Source organism: Macaca fascicularis, chromosome 17, assembly GCF_037993035.2.
Source record: "Macaca fascicularis isolate 582-1 chromosome 17, T2T-MFA8v1.1".
In the NCBI taxonomy this organism is placed as follows: Eukaryota; Metazoa; Chordata; class Mammalia; order Primates; family Cercopithecidae; genus Macaca; species Macaca fascicularis.
This window is the reverse complement of record NC_088391.1, coordinates 30993081-31009347: the sequence shown is the minus strand read 5'-3', so window position 1 is coordinate 31009347 and position 16267 is coordinate 30993081. Positions and strand designations below refer to the sequence as shown.

Here is a 16267-nt window from a genome sequence, read left to right as displayed (position 1 = left end):
CTAAAATAATGATAAAAAGTATAGTTAGTCAATACATAAAGCAGTGACTTGGTTGTTTTTTATTACTGTAAAGTATCATGTGCTGTCCATAATTGTATGTGCTATACTTTTATGTGACTAGCAGTGCAGTAGGTTTGTTTACACCAACCTCACCACAAACACATGAGTAATGTGTTGCACTACAACATTAAGACTGCTACGACATCACTAAGTGATAGGAATTTTTTAGTTCCATTATAATCTTAAGGAACCACCATCCGTGTGGTCCATCATTGACTGAAATGCTGTTATGTGGCTGGTGACTGTGACTGTATGTCCTTTCCTCCAGCAGGTCTCCTCCCCTTGCTCCTCTGCCTCACCCTGTCCTGTGGTGTGAAGTGGTCAGCTTGAATTCAGGACTGGGAGAGTGGCAGGGCCAGCCCTAGAGTGAGCCCAGAGAGGTGCCCTCCCAGGGGCATGCAATGCAGGGGTAGCTTCAGAGGGAGCAGCTCCTTACATTTTGCATAATAGGCTCTTCTCTTGCCTCACCCCAGTCCCTCCCCAGTAGACTGGCCTTTTCCACCAAAATGACAACAAAAAACCTGGAATGTCAGGGTTGGAGAATGCCTTTAATGTCATGTGAGGCCAGTTTCTCAAAGTGTGGTTCATGGAGCACCTACAGGAAACTTAGCAGAGTCTAAACTGCAGATTCCTGGGCTCAGGCCCAGATCTACAGATTCAGAATCTTTGGGAGGTGGTACAGGAATCTGCATTTCAATAAAGAATCTCTGGCACTTCTTACACATCAGCAGTTGAGAACTTCTGCTAGGTGCTTGCTTACAACACCAACACACAACAGCCTCACAAAACGGCCTGCTTCAGGTCTAAGAAGGCCACTGTTACAAAGTTTATGACATGGGGCACAATTCGGCCTCCCTGTAACTTCATTCTGCCTCAGATCTGTCGCCGGCAATGACCGGGAATCAATTTAATCCCTTTTCTAGGTGGCAGTCCTCGAGTCCATAGGGCACCTCTCATATCCTCAGCCCACTTTGAGTACTTTCACCCTATTTCCTAAGCAGCCGCTGTTTGGTCCTCTCGTCCTTGTGTGCCACCAACATGCAGGAAGAGCAAGGGGTGAGAAGGGGCTCGCACCAGAACTAAGTCCCTAGGTTTAGGGCCTAAGGGACTGAAATGAAATGTTTCCCGTGGGAATTCCTAACTCCAAGGGGTCGGCCATCTTTCCACAGCTCCCGGGGTCGCTCTGCTGCCCCCCTGCGGGCCTAGGGAACACTGCAGGGGTATGAGCAGGCGGAGGGGCTGCTCACCCCACACGTGGGAGTGGGAAATGGAGAGAACCCGCTCCTTAGAGGAAAAGCCACGAGTTGCTGTTGTGCTGCAGGAGAGAAAGGGAGAAAGAAAGCGTGCGACAGGGAGTGGGAGCCCCAAGTGAAGAGGAACCTCACAGAGTCAGGCCTGAACACCGGGACCACAGAGGTGCTGAGTGCTGCCCGATTCTGGATCCCACCCTGCTCAGCTCAGGTGAGTCCGGCAGCCCTGGACAGCCTGTGAAGTTGGGGAGAGAGTCCTAGCAGAGGGTTTCTTGAAATCATTCCCAGGAAGATGCCAATGTGCTGATTTATGCTTCCTGGAAAGAAAATGACTGCATTGTGGAAGTGCTTTTCTTAATTGTGTGGCGGGAAAGAAAACAATCTTCACTGAGTCTAAGGCAAGTGGGTTTTCTGGAGAACAGTTGTAAAGGAATAATGACTGCAGGGCGAAGGCACGTTGTGTGGGACTCTTAGAAACAACCTGCCGGCTGCAGGACAGCGAGTGGGGACCACAGACGTCACCTCCGTGTCTTACCTGTTGGGGCTCTGAGCAAGTGGCTTTGACTTGGTCATTTTAAAGGGGTGGTAGAGCTAAAAGGAAGTGCATTTTTCATTTCCTAGGAGCCAGACAATGAAGGCATCCTAGGGAGGTTGTGGAATGACCCTGAGACACAGTAGGTATGCAATAACCTCCACTGAATTCATGCATTCGGGCATAGTTAGGAGAGAAAACAGCACAGGTTACATAGAGAGCTACAAATAAGAAAGGACTGTGTCCTGAGCACCCAAAATGTTTGTTGGAAATATTCAACAATACTAGTTAACATCTGCTTTGAAGGAACAGGTATGGGGATGGTTAATGTCTAATATTCAATGTTATTCAAAACCAAGAGTGAGTCGGTCCTCACAGTTGATTTAGGAATAAATAGTTTAATTTACCAAGCCAATCAGTAAAAACACAATATATATATGTGTACACGCACACACATATATATGTTTACTGTTGGTTCATGACACAACTCAGAGGTTAAAAAAAGGTAGAATTTTACAAATTTGAACTGTAAAACTGGGAACATTAGACAGACATAGAAAGTTTCTCAGATCTAGTCCTATTGGCATTTTGGAGCAGATAACTGTGTTGTTGGGGACTGCCCTGCTCCTTGCAGGATGTTTTTCAGCATGTCTGGTCTCTTTATCGACAGCCCTGCCCCAGCCATGACTATTAAAAATGTCTCCACATATTGCCAAATGTGCCTTGGGGGTCAGATCACCTCTGGTTGAGAACCACTGAGATATATCAATTGTATTGAAAATTGAAAATGCATTGAGCATGTCATTTGGCAAATATTATTGATTAATTCCCATCGTGCCCTTTATTATCACTCAGCTGCTAGGATAGGAAGCAGCAGGAGCTATTATCACTGCCCTTCTAGGTGCAGAGGCAGGTGTGAGACACACAGTCCTATCACAGCATGCACAAGGATGGACTTTTAAGTCACTGCCTGTTCACACTGGAGAGAAGGTACTGCCCAGCCTGTTACCCCAATCTCTTCCTGTTTCAGATTTCTAACAAATAAGAAAACTTTCTATCAAATAAGAAAAAAATGTCCATTTTCTTAGTAGAAGGTATAGAAATTGACTAAAATCTGTGTCATTACAGATTTTAGTCAATCATTAAATGAATTGCATTGACGTGAATCCATCGTTAGTACGTATTTGCTCTATTGGGCATCTCCTGCTGTGGAAGGACCCTCTCCTGGAAGAGCTGCCACTTCAAAGGGCTCCAAGGAACATACAGTTTTTTGTGAGTTGTTCAAGTCCCCACCATAGTAGTGAATAGGTCTTTTGTAGCATATCTGAATCTGCAAATTCACACAGTGAATTCTGTGAATCAAAAAGCAGATTCACTGCTATTTTCTCAAATTGCAGCTTTCTTTGTGGGCTTCCTCTGAATTGAAATAAATCCGTATCATGGGTCATAAAAACCAAATCACAAAGGGGAACATACAACTGGGAAATGAGTCTAGAAAGAATTGGCAATATCACTGGCAATCAAATATGTAAATTAAAATAATTAATTTCCACTTTTGCCTATGAGAGTAATAAAAATGCATTAGTCTTTCAGCCACCCAGTGCTGGTTAGGTGTGGTGAAACTGCCACTCTCACATTGCTAGTGGCACTGGAAATGGATACAACTCATTTAGAAGTCAATTTTACCTCAAAGCCTAAAAGTTGCTTATGCTTTTTAATTAAATAACTATTCCAAGAGATCTATATGTCCATAAAACAAAGCACTTTTCATGGAGAGACATGTGTCTTAGGATTAGTTATGAGTGGAAAGTAAATATCCAACAAGATGTAGAGAAATATAGTTGGATATAACCTACTCTGTGGATTATAATTCAGCTGTGAAAATGAGAGTTCTGAAGACCAAATGGTGACAGAAAGAATGCTTATGTCAAAATGTGATGTGTTCACTTAATGTGCCCGATTATTGCAACCATGTAAAATTTGTGTACATGCACATATGCATATGTATATATGCATATACTTAAAAGAAAAGCTCCAAAATACTAGCAGTTGTTGGGCTAGAAGTTCTGCCGTTGTTTATAATGACTAATGCTTTTCTTTTCTCCATGATCTAATTTTTCTGTGAATTTGCTTTTGTAATTTTTAAAGAAAATATTCCAAAAGAGAAAAATATTGCCTACCACCATCACATCATCTCTGTCCTTTTTGTTTCTGCTCCCTGGTGGACTTACTCCTTCCTGCTCATCTATCCCCTACATGCTACTTTTTATAAATCTCTGGACTTCTGGAGAGCAAACTACTTTTCATTTCAAATAATACTTCTTGAATTTTAAGAAGTTTTAAAAAGAAGTCTAAAATTATAATGGTAAAACTTGCTAATGGGAGAAAAGGCAAGACAATATTTGAGTATAAAGTGGAAATGAAAATACTTCCCACGCCTGCCTGCGGCACATTCCTACCTACGCCTACCCCAGCCCCAGTGGCCCCATATCCCTGTACCTGCCTTCATAGGGAACAGTTATTCACAGTGGTTTACTGTTTATGCTTCTGACCTTTTTCTGTGTGTTTACATAGATCTGCAGACATTATTACATGCATGAGGTCATATGATTGTGTGTGTGTGTGTGTGTGTGTGTGTGTAACACTGTATTCCTTGTAAGGGACGTTGAACACAATATGCAAAGTTTGTCAGCCAGCATTTGGGACTGTACCTGGGAATTCTGTCCTCCCTTTCTGGCTGGTTGCCAAAGCTGAGTTCTACTGCCGCTGCTACCTGTCTCTTAGGGAACATTCTTTAAGGTGTGACAGAATTAACAGCACATCATTCTTTTTTTAGTTCTCATCCGTCTTGCCAGTTTATGAAAATAACAAGCTTGAAGGAGTAAGAGTCTCCTCATTTATAAAATGGATCTAATACCTGCACCTTGTGTTGGTGTGTTCTATTGGCTCCCACATCATGTGGTCTGATATTATTATCAATGAAGATATCACTGTTTTTCAGATTGATGTTTCTACCTTATTCGCAGTTAGTGGCTAAAGGGATCAGCCAATTTAGGATATTTGAATTTAAAAAAAAGTATATGCAGCTCTATATTACTTTTTGTGGTGAAACATTGTTCTTCAGGATTCACAGGAGGCTAACGTGTGTGCCTCTTACCCCAGGGAATGGCCCAAGATAGAAATGTGTTGTTATAATGTGACACAGACAAATCTCGTTAGCTTCTGCAAAGCTGCTGTGGATTTGAAGACTGGAATGTCTTGGTTTGTAGGCACTGATGGAAACTGTTCAACACATTTCAAAGGAATTTTCTAAATCAGTGGCAACTCCACCATGCAAGTATAAAGAGATGGCTCCTATGTCTCCTCCCTGTTTTATCCCTTCTGTGATCCAGGAGAAAAATGCTGCGGTTCGTGAAGTGCACACTCTCCCTGTTATGTGAAGTGCACCCTCTGTGTTCCCTAAGAAGGGTGAGGAAAGGAGCCGACCTTCCAGGCCTTTAGGAGCCATGATGGGCCATGGCCCCTTTAGATAACTGGGCTTATCATTGGGTCCAGGAAGGTTGTTCTTCCAGGCACGGTTTTAAGTGGCTTAGCTTCTGTGACACCCCTGTGGCAATCAACCTGATGAAGTGTGGACATCAGCAATAAATCTGTAATTCATACAGTAGCCATTTGTCCATGGCTTGGGGCCTACTTGCTGTGTAACAAAAGGATGTGCACCTGGCAAACCCCATTAGGCCAGAGAGCTGGTCTCATTTCACCTTGATCGGTAGAATGTCAGAGTCAAAGGATGCGGAAGGAGGCTGTGGTTTACTCAGGGCTGCGGTGTTCCTGGATTTTCTGTGTATAAGGACACCACAGCCACAGTTTTTGCAAGGACATTGTGGGGGAAAATGGAGCCTTGTGAAGAGACATTTGAATAGTAGTTAATGGAATTATTCATTAAACATACTGAAGACCTACTGCGTGCCAGGGAGACAAGGACTCATGTGCATTCTCCACAGTTGCTTCCAGGAGAAGAGTGGGCGGGGGAGCCTGTGTCAGGAGGCAGAAACAGCAGAGGGACCGCGTGAATCCCAAGTGCTGCATTTGGGATTCCCAGGGTTTGGGGGGTCAGAAAACCCTGGGTGCTCAGCCCTGCCAGTCTGTGTCCCATCATCTCACTGCAGTCAAGACTGTCAAAGTCCATTCTGGTTAACAGAGAGTAGGCACCTCAAGTTTGGCAGATCTCAAAACACCTGGATTCCAATCTGGCTGTGTGATCTTGGGCAAGTCCTTCACTTTTCTGACCCTCAGTTTCTTCATCTGTAAAATGGGGATAAGAATCTTTGCCTGGTTAAATGGGATCAAGCATGACAGGACTGACCACCATGATCTCCTTGCTTAGTCCCTGACTCACTTTGGGAAGCCTCTCTTTTTCAGGTTTCTTCCCCTTTATATTCTTGCTCTGGGGTGAAAGTGGAGAGATTGTGGGCTTTGAAGGCACAGAGTCCAGGTTTCAGATAGAGTCTCTGAGGCCTCATTTCAACCCCAGTTCTACCACTTACTGGCTGGGTGACTTTGAGCAAACAAATTGATTTGAATCTTGGTTTTCTCTGTAAAATGGGACATACTTGCCTCTGGAAGAACTAGGAAAACTAAATGAGGTAACGTGGAAGACCTTGGCAGGGCGCTGGTGATGTGCCTCTGGTTGGGGACTGACTATCTCTGGCCACACTGCCTCCTGCTGTAAAGGTTCTGCTGACACAAAGCCAGATTTTGAGCATGACATGTCCTAGAAGGACAGTGATGGGCAATGAGAACCCCGAATCTCAGCCGAACCACCCTGCCTGTGCGCTAGCAGTGGATCAGCCACAGAGAGAAGCTGCGGGCTGCGTGGCTCCTGCCTGCAGGCCCATGCTGACACTGGCGGTGGAATGACTCGCCTGCTATGAGCCACAACTCTGGTCAAGGCAAGCTCTCCTTCTGTCATCATGACCACCTCTGTCCTCAGACTACAAATCTTCCTCATCACAGCCTGTTCCCCCTGCCCTAAGCTCTAGTTCACCCAGGAGGGCCTGCAGGTAGTGCTGCTAAAATGCTGTGGTCCCCTGGTTTGCAAACCCCTGCAATATGAGAAAAAAGGACCCTGTTAAATCGTGCTTTTAAATGGAGCCACGGCTACTCTGAACAGGTTCCTGGGGAGACTTTGTCTATGAAGTAAGGATGTCTGCCCCAGATCCTGCCTGGATCAGCCAGCCGCCATGGAGGCCCTACTCCCAAGCACCGAAATGGTGGGAAGTGGTAGAACTACGCACACCCAGCCTCAGGGACAAAGTGACTCTCTTCCTCTCCTAATGTCTTTACAGGGCTACCTCATTTTACCGGACAGGAAACTTTGCTGTCGATGAGCTGGAGTTTTTCTGTGGATTTAAAATGTGTTTGACTATTTCTTCCAAGGAAGGAAAGTCCTTTCTCTCAGTGTCAACCAATTTGCCCAGACCACAGCAGGTCCACAGGGGAGCCGGGGTGGCGCTCCAGGCCGCTCGGGTCTCGACCCAGGCCGCCCTGGTCAAGGCCATGGTTCCCCTTCCGCTTGGACCCTGGGAGAGTGCAGCGGCTGCATCAGGAAGTGAGGGGCCCCTTGCTCTGTACCTGGATCCATGCCTGGATCAAGTTTGGGCTCTGCCAGTTGCCAGCTCTGGTCTTAGGGTGAATCTTAAGCTCTCAGGGTCTCTAAGGTGCCATCTGTAAAACACAGTCAGTAACACTTCCCAGATAGGATTGTTGTGGGATTCAATATGAGATGGCCTATTTAAAGAGTTAACACAATGCCTGGTGCAGCCATTGCTCAGCAAGTGAGAGCTCTTACCATCTCCCCCTCCAGGCCTTTCTCTAGCCAGTCTTCCTGGCTGGTATCACTGGGCAAGCCTCTTAACCTCCCTGAGCTTGGTTCCCTTGTCTGTGGAATAGGGGGTCTTTTCCTCAGCCCCGCTAACCACTAACAAGGCCACACCTGACACTGGCACCCAGCCCCCCCAGGCTGACTGAGACCACCCTGCAGGCCACCACTGACATGCACAGAGCGCGTTGGTTATTGGTGCTGAGTAAATCCTTCCACCATCCTTTCTAATGAATTATTTTTGATCCTCAGAACTTTGTCAGCAAGCAAGAACAATGCCAGGAGGTCTGGAGAAAACGTGTCATCAGTGCATTTCTAAAATCGCCAGCAATGGTGAGTCACAGCTCTGAGAAATGCCCTGGTTTTGTAGGATTGGGAGCTCTGGGATCACCTGGTGAGCTAAAGCTGGAGTGGATCATATGGGTGGGGTGCGCTTGGTTTGGGGTGGCCCCAGGGTGGTAGAACTGGGGGAGACAGTGTCCGGCCCTCGGTTGGCTGCCTTCTCCTTCCATTCCTTACCTATTCACCTCTAGCTTTCCATAGTTCACTGTATGTGTTTTCCGTGTAATATGTGTTTGAAAAATATGTGTGTGAATGGAGTCACTGCTACAACCAATGTGTGATGGCAGCTGTGCTGGGCAACGTGGCAGGGCAATGTGATGCTTTGGACCTGGGTAGCTTTCCCTTACTCCTACCTCAACCTGTCCCCTTACTAAATTGGACTTTCCCCCACTATCACCTGCTGGGGCCTTTGTGTCCAGAGGGACTGGACCATATTTCAGAAGGCCCAGTCTCTCTTGTGTTTGGAATATCCCGAAAGTGATCCCAAAATCAGATCCCAGGCCTTGGGGGTCCCTGGGATGAAAGCTTTTATATCATGGTGAGATGTATGGTCTTTTACAGATGAAATGTGAATAAAGGGAACATTGTGGGAAGCCTTAAGCAACTCATCTCCAAGCACTAATGTCTGGAAGCAGCAGTCAGTGGATAATGGTGGACTAAGGTGGGGGGTCAGCAGCCAAGGGGCTGACACCTTTCCTTATCTGTACTTACCATGTCCTAGCACACACTGTCCACCTCCCACCTCTCCTCCCATGACGTTTCCTGCACTGCTGCATGCCAGCACCTCCAGCAGTGCCTGACACACAGTAGGAGCTCAATAAATAGGCACTGATTGACTAAGCAGGTAAATGAGTAAAGCGCCGGCTCCCAGATACAACTGGCCTTCTCCATTCGCCAATGGGCCCGGTGCCCACCTCATTCTCCTAAGGCACAGCCCTGACATTTTACTCCCAGGGACAGCTCTAAGGGCCACCCCTCTTTCACCCCTGGAGCACACCTACTGCTGTGGGGGCCACAGTGGGACAGTGGTGCTGGAGCCTCTGCCCAGGGCCTCTGCTGCTCTGGCAGGATGAAAACTCATAGGTTTACTGCTGGCAGGGAAAGGAGACACCATCAGCTATATTGTTGCTCTATATCTTCCGGAAATTAACCACCACCACCTCCCCCAACACACATCCTACCTGTTTATGCAACAGAAGTGCTGATGGCAACAGCAGGTTGGCAAGAGAGGAAGTATCATGCTCAGGGTTTCCCAGAAAAAGGGATGTTTCCTGACTGCACTGTAAATCTGCAGGTCAAGGTCTAGGCCAACCTTGGTCTAATGATGGCCTCCTTGATTGTTGAGATTTCTGCCCTCGTTGTATGAATAACTCCATCTTCAGTCAGCACAATGGCAAGGCCTCCTAACTGCTCTCACTGCCTCTTGCCCATCCCCGCAGCACCTCCTCTGAGGAGGTCCTTTACTGCACAACCGGGAACTAGACTCCCCATTCCTGCAGAATGAAACAGAAGCTTCTGCTCTCTTGCAAAACCCTTTGTGATTGGGTCCCTGTTTACCTCTTGAATCACTCCTTCCCTTCTCACTCTGGAAAATCCAGCCAGACAAAAACATTTTAGGTTTCCTAAATATAGCAGCTTCTGTTTTCCCCGTGGGGCTTCCATCATGTGGGTGAGAGAAAAAGGGCTGAACTCCCCCTTTTATAATGAACCCACTCCAATGATGACATGGACACACTTACTCTGCTCCTAGGGCCTGATCACTTCTCATTTAGGCTCCACTTCCCAACACTTTTGCATTGGGGATTGAGTTTCCAATACATGAAATTTGGGGGACACATTCAAACCATAGCACACAAAGGAGATATGACAACAGAATGCAGTACTTCACCCTAGATTGAAGCCAAGGGCTTTATTAGGTCATGAACATTGGAATATGGATGGCAAAGTAAACATTGTGTCAATGTAAATTTAAGAAGCTGCGACTGTACTAAGGTACTATATTAATAAGAGAATATCCCTATCCCCAGGAAATGCAAACTGGGATTATTTCCAACTAAAAAATTTAAAAACTTAAAAAGCATGCAGATGGAAACCTGAGTGGCAAGTATCTGAATGTTTGCTCTATTACTCTCTGTATTTGTATGAATGTTTAAGAATTTTCATAATTAATATGTCTTTTAGAATTTAGGCTGGGAAAAATTGGCCTCCTTGGCCTGATCCCAGACCTGATAAAATAGTACATAGATGCAAATGCATGTACCAGAGTGTTTTCCTTTCAAGTGGCTTCTAATTTTTCTTCTGTCTGGTTTTCTACATTTTCCACATTTCCTATAAAGCTACATACTTATGTAATTAGAAAATAAAAGTTTTGGCCGGGTGCAGTGGCTCATGCCTGTAATCCCAACACTTTGGGAGACCAAGGCGGGCAGATCACGATGTCAAGAGATCGAGACCATCCTGCAACATGATGAAACCCTGTCTCTAGTAAAAATACAAAAAAAAATTAGCTGGGTGTATTGGCGTGCGCCTGTAGTCCCAGCTATTCAGGAGGCTGGGACAGGAGAATCGCTTGAACCCGGGAGGTGGGGGTTGCAGTGATCCGAGATCGTGCCACTGCACACTCCAGCCTGGTGACAGAGTGAGACTCCGTCCCCAAAAAAGAAAAAAAGAAAATTAAAGTTTTATTTTTACTTTATCTTATGCTTTAAGAACAATCTCCAGATATCCCCCTTAGATTGGTTGGTGCTGTCCCTATCCACATGTGGAGTCTGCTAAGTGGTGGCGGCCTCAAAGGAATGGCTTGTTTATCTGGTCGTTCATCCAGGGAGCAGGGTGGTCTCCATGCTCTCAGACCCCAGCAAGCCACCTGCGGGAGCTTTCTGGAGCTCTCCTGGGCCACTGTGCAGCCCTGGCTCTCAGCCCCACCATCTGGCACTCTCTCTGTCAAGCTCTCTGCTGTGGGACGTTTGCTTCCCTGCGGCCTGCTGCCACCCTGGAGGATCACTTCCATCCCCGGGCAGCAGTGAAATCTTGATGAATATGTGTGCAGCGTGGGCAGCGGCCTCCAGCCCTCACAGGATAACTCAATTAAACAGACAAGTGCAGTGAATCCAGGTCATTGCACCTGTCAGGGGGTCCTGGGAAGTCCCCTTCAACTCCACTTAGAGACAACAGCAGAGAAGAGCCCAGCAAAGTCCATGTTCAAGGGGGACACCAGGAGAAAGACCTTCTGCTCAGGCCTGGATGAAGGAATCGTGACTCTAGGTGGTGTTTGCAGCCCCCCAGCTATGAGAGAAATTTACGCAACTCAACATACCAAACAGACAGTGGCAGATTTTATTCTACAACACTGGCCAGGAGAAATAGCACATTAATTTATTTTTAAGGTACTTTTAAAACTTTAAAACTTCTTCCTCTCTAAATAAAATTAATTTGACTCTGAACTCCTACTTGCCAGAGTACCAGGAAAATCAGTCCTGGGTTTTGTGGGTCACACAAGAATTCAAGTGTGGGAGTTGGAGAGGAGGAATCACGTTTTCCTCTTTTGGGGGTCTGGGGCAGGGTGTGCTCCTGCTCTGTGGTGAGCCATTATTTCCTCTACAGACCCTTTGTGCAATGTTTAAAAGGTGGCCCCCAGCAGTGGTAGCTTCCAGGACACAGTTTAGGAGTAGATCGTGCTTTTGTCGGAAGAAAAGTGCACCCCTCTTCCAAGCAAGAGGATTTCCAACCTTCACTCAGCCCCGGAGCCTCACACAGGCCCTCTCTTCTCTGCACAAACCACACAGCAGCACGCTCTGTCCTTGCTATCAGCCCAGCACCGGTGCCAAGCTTGAGATGTCGGGGTCTTTACGAGCCTGGGGACCTGGTGCCGCCTCCCTAGGTGCTTCTAGTAGCAATTCCTTTTGAATATTGCAAGGAAGGGGCCACCAACCCCAGGTTCCACCCTCAGCAGCCCCCTCTTCATTGCTCCTCCTCTTTGGGGGACTTCCCTGCATCCCTTTTTATTGGGACAATCCCATAGAATTACTCTTCGTGGGCTTCAAGAAACACAAGGTTGCCCTCTGTTTTCAGGGATTAGAGAAGGAGATGGCAGCATCAGTATTGCGGAAGTGTCCGATATTTCTTACTAACTCGTCCTGTTATGTGAACAGCTGAAAAATCTCAAAAGCAGGCAGTGGAGGTGGTTTTAGAAACCCATACTCCAGTTCATTCCCCTGGCACATTAAATGCAGTGAATTCTGAACCAAATACATCCTTTTGCTAAAGCCCCTCCTCTTTCTGTCCCTCACATTTCTCTCAGTGCCTCCACCATGCTTGTCACCCAAGCACAGCACTTCAGTCATTCTTTTCTCCTTTCTTCCCTTCATTCCCACACCTAGTGGGTGCTCAAGGCCCTGCCAGAGCCTCACAGTTGCTCTCCAGGCTGAGTTATACAACAGCCACTTCGCTGGTCTCTTCACCCCCAGAGCCACCCCCTTTAGTCCCCATTTTCTCCAAAGGTTCAGCTTTGATTATGCCGCTTTCCAATTCCAAACCCTACAACTCTCTTTATCTTCCTAATAAAATCCACATAACCATATGCAAAACAGAAACGCCCTCTCTTCTCAATATCCAGTTTCCATCTGATCTCTCTCTGTTTTGATGGATGATGGACGCTCAGTTCCATTTCATGATTTGCCACTCCCCCAAACCATTCTGAGTGTCTCTGTCTCTCAAATCTTTTGTTTCCTCTGGGTTTTTTTCCTTTGACTGAAAAGCCATCTTCCCATAACTCAGTCCGTCAAAAATCCTACCCATCCATCAACACCCAGTACCAATATCACCTTCTCCTTGAGGCCTTCCTTGATTTCCTGGGGACTCTTTCCTCCTCCAGGCTTCCTCACTGCTTCATGCGCTGCCCCTGCTGGTCCATTCCACACACTGATTTGTACTGTCCCTTGGGTGCACATCTCATCTCCCTTAAGAGGTCATGAAGTCCTCATTGCCGAGGCTTCTCATGCTCACTTTGCATCTACCCAAACCTTAGTCAAATGCAAGAATGAATAGCTGAATATCTATAAAGAAGTTCATCTCTGTTCAAAGTAGATGAAGTGCTAATAAAAATACCCCCTCATGCAAATTGCTATTAGCTGTGACCGCTGGGGATTAGCGGGTGGCTGTGGCAATGCAGGGTGCTGGTGCAGGGCTGGAGAAGAGGAGTGGGTGGAAACATGAGGCAGAGACAGAATGACTGAACATACCAGGAGAGGGCAGAAGTGGTCTGGGTGACTGGGGTTTGGGCACTATTACGGATACAGGGAGGTGGAGCGGGCAGTTTGGAAAGAGGAGTTTAGTTGGAGTTTCTCTTCCTGCGCTCTTTGCCAGTTGCCTTCTAGGTGTTTGATAGCTCAGTGGAACCCCAAAGGGTGGTGTTGCAGAGAAAAACTGCTGGGTCCTGGTCTCAGTTTCTGCACTAAACTGTCTAAGCAAAAGATCTGGGGATACATTAATACTTGCTATTCATAGGAAACAGACTCTGGAGATCCTTGAGAACACATGAAAAGCTACCCACTTTTCCTACCAAGATTACCCATTTAAAAATGCATTGAATTCTCCCAGCTTCCTATTTTGACTGATAACTGGATGGCAGCATATCTTTAACACCTGCTACCATGCCGCTCCCTCCAACAATCATGGGCAGCAGCAGTCAACAGTCGTGAGAGCAGCCCACCCTGAAATGCACTGCAAGAGGGGAGTGAGGATCTGGAGCCAGCAACCCAAAAGCCACCCTGAGGAGGGCACCCTTCTCAAAGTTCTGTCTTTTCCCAACCTTCAGTAAATCAGGAATCAGCTTATCTGTGTTCTTGGCATAAATAATGACTTGACTCCAGCGTTTTCATTCTAATGTCCTCCCACTATTGCTCTAATTTTGAATTATTTTCTCCTTTGGGACACTTAAGTTGAGTTTTTTTTTCACTCAGCTCTTTCAAACTGACTTTCTAGATGGAGACTCTCATGGTATCAGAAGCCAGAATGTCGCACTCTGAGTTGCACTGGAATTGGTGCTCAGTAGACCAGAGGCAGTACAGTATTAACTAGTGGTGGTCACTGCTGTCAAGCCACTGCCATCGCAACAGCGGCATCACCCGAAAGCTCAGCCTCTGTTCCAGAGAGCTCCAAAGACTGAGGATGGGTAACCAGATGCCCCAGGAGGCAGGGAGATCAGGCGAGAGTGGGGCTCCCCGATTCCTGACGGTGGCTTGGGTGTCCTTATTAGGACCGAGGGGTAAAGAAGGCCTCATGCCGGTAACTGCTGATGACTTCCATCCCAGTGGATCCTACAACCTAGCCCAACCCCAGCACCTCACACCACGTTGAGCAGACGACTCTAGGAGGCCCCTGAAGATTCTCTAGCCAGCTTACAGAAACAGGCTACTTCATGATCACCTGGGAGTTGCTTTTATTTTATTTTATTTAGATGGGGTCTTGCATTGTTGCCCAGGCTGGAGTGCAGAGGTGGGATCATGGTTCACTACAGACTTGAACTCCTGGGTTCAGGCGATCCTTCCATCTCAGCCAGCCTCCCCAGTAGCTAGGACCACAGGTGCACCACCACACCTGGCTAATTTTTGTATTTTTTGTAGAGACAAGGTTTTGTAATGCTGCCCAGGTGGGTTTGAAACTTCTGGTCTCAAGAGATCCACCTGCCTCAGCCTTCGAAAATGCCAGACAGGTGTGAGCAACCATGCCAGGGTGGGAGTTGCTTTTAAATGCAGATTCCCAGGTGCCATTTGTCTGATCCTGGTTTGTGAGATCTAGAGCGGCCATTGAGACCCTGAGAGTCATGGCTCTGAGGTGCAGTGAGCAAAAGTGAGCCTCATTAGACTTCGAGCAAAAGTGAGCCTCTTTAGCCCTAGACCTCAAGCAAGAGTGAGTCTCATTAGACCTTGAGCAAGAGTGAGCCTCATTAGACCTAGACCTCGAGCAAGAGTGAGCCTCTTTAGAGCTAGACCTTGAGCAAGAGTGAGCCTCTTTAGACCTAGACCTCGAGCAAGAGTGAGCCTCTTTATACCTAGACCTCGAACAAGAGTGAGCCTCATTAGACCTTGAGCAAGAGTGAGCCTCGTTAGACCTAGACCTTGAGCAAGAGTGAGCCTCTTTATACCTAGACCTCGAGCAAGAGTGAGCCTCTTTAGACCTAGACCTCGGGCAAGAGTGAACTTCATTAGACTTTGAGCAAGAGTGAACTTCATTAGACCTCGAGCAAGAGTGAGCCTCATTAGACCTTGAGCAAGAGTGAGCCTCTTTAGACCTTGATAAGAGTGAGCCTCATTAGACCTTGAGCAAGAGTGAGCCTCTTTAGACCTTGAGTAAGAGTGAGCCTCTTTAGACCTTGAGCAAGAGTGAGCCTCTTTAGACCTTGATAAGAGTGAGCCTCTTTAGACCTTGATAAGAGTGAGCCTCATTAGACCCTGAGCAACAGTGAGCCTCTTTAGACCTTGAGTAAGAGTGAGCCTCTTTAGATCTTGAGTAAGAGTGAGCCTCATTAGACCTCGAGCAAGAGTGAGCCTCTTTAGACCTAGACCTCAAGCAAGAGTGAACTTCATTAGACTTTGAGCAAGAGTGAACTTCATTAGACCTCGAGCAAGAGTGAGCCTCATTAGACCTCGAGCAAGAGTGAGCCTCATTAGACCTCGAGCAAGAGTGAGCCTCATTAGACCTCGAGCAAGAGTGAGCCTCATTAGACCTCGAGCAAGAGTGAGCCTCATTAGACCTCGAGCAAGAGTGAGCCTCATTAGACCTCGAGTAAGAGTGAGCCTCATTAGACCTCGAGCAAGAGTGAGCCTCATTAGACCTCGAGCAAGAGTGAGCCTCTTTAGACCTTGAGCAAGAGTGAGCCTCTTTAGATCTTGAGCAAGAGTGAGCCTCTTTAGACCTAGACCTCGAGCAAGAGTGAGCCTCTTTAGACCTCGAGCAGGAGTGAGCCTCTTTAGACCTCGAGTGGTGATCTAGAGAAGTGAACTCACTGGATGAAGCCAGGGTGCAGCTTGAGAACAGGGCCAGGGAGTAAGACTGCATCCACATGGGAGTTAAGGTGTAGAACAGTCTCATCTCTGTTCAGAGACCATGAGAACCACAGTGTATACCTCACCTGTTGTTTTCTCGATTCTTCATTTGATTCCAAAGTAGGGGCTGAAATAAAGGGGAAGCCTGGGTCTCCTT

General features: G+C 46.9%; 1 protein-coding gene across 3 annotated transcripts in view; it reads left to right on the top strand.

Annotated features, from left to right (window-relative positions):
* Positions 1-1361: 1361 nt before the first annotated feature.
* The window catches only part of TMEM272 (transmembrane protein 272), a 31357-nt gene continuing 16451 nt past the window's right edge, over positions 1362-16267 (top strand). For all 3 annotated transcript variants that reach the window (XR_010582601.1, XM_074022078.1, XM_015438998.3), the window contains exons 1-2: positions 1362-1521; positions 7976-8056. Coding sequence is in view for 2 of the 3 variants with exons in the window: in XM_074022078.1 (XP_073878179.1) it covers positions 7999-8056 (58 nt within the window). In the remaining variant the exon portion in view is untranslated. The remainder of the gene's footprint in view (positions 1522-7975; positions 8057-16267) is intronic.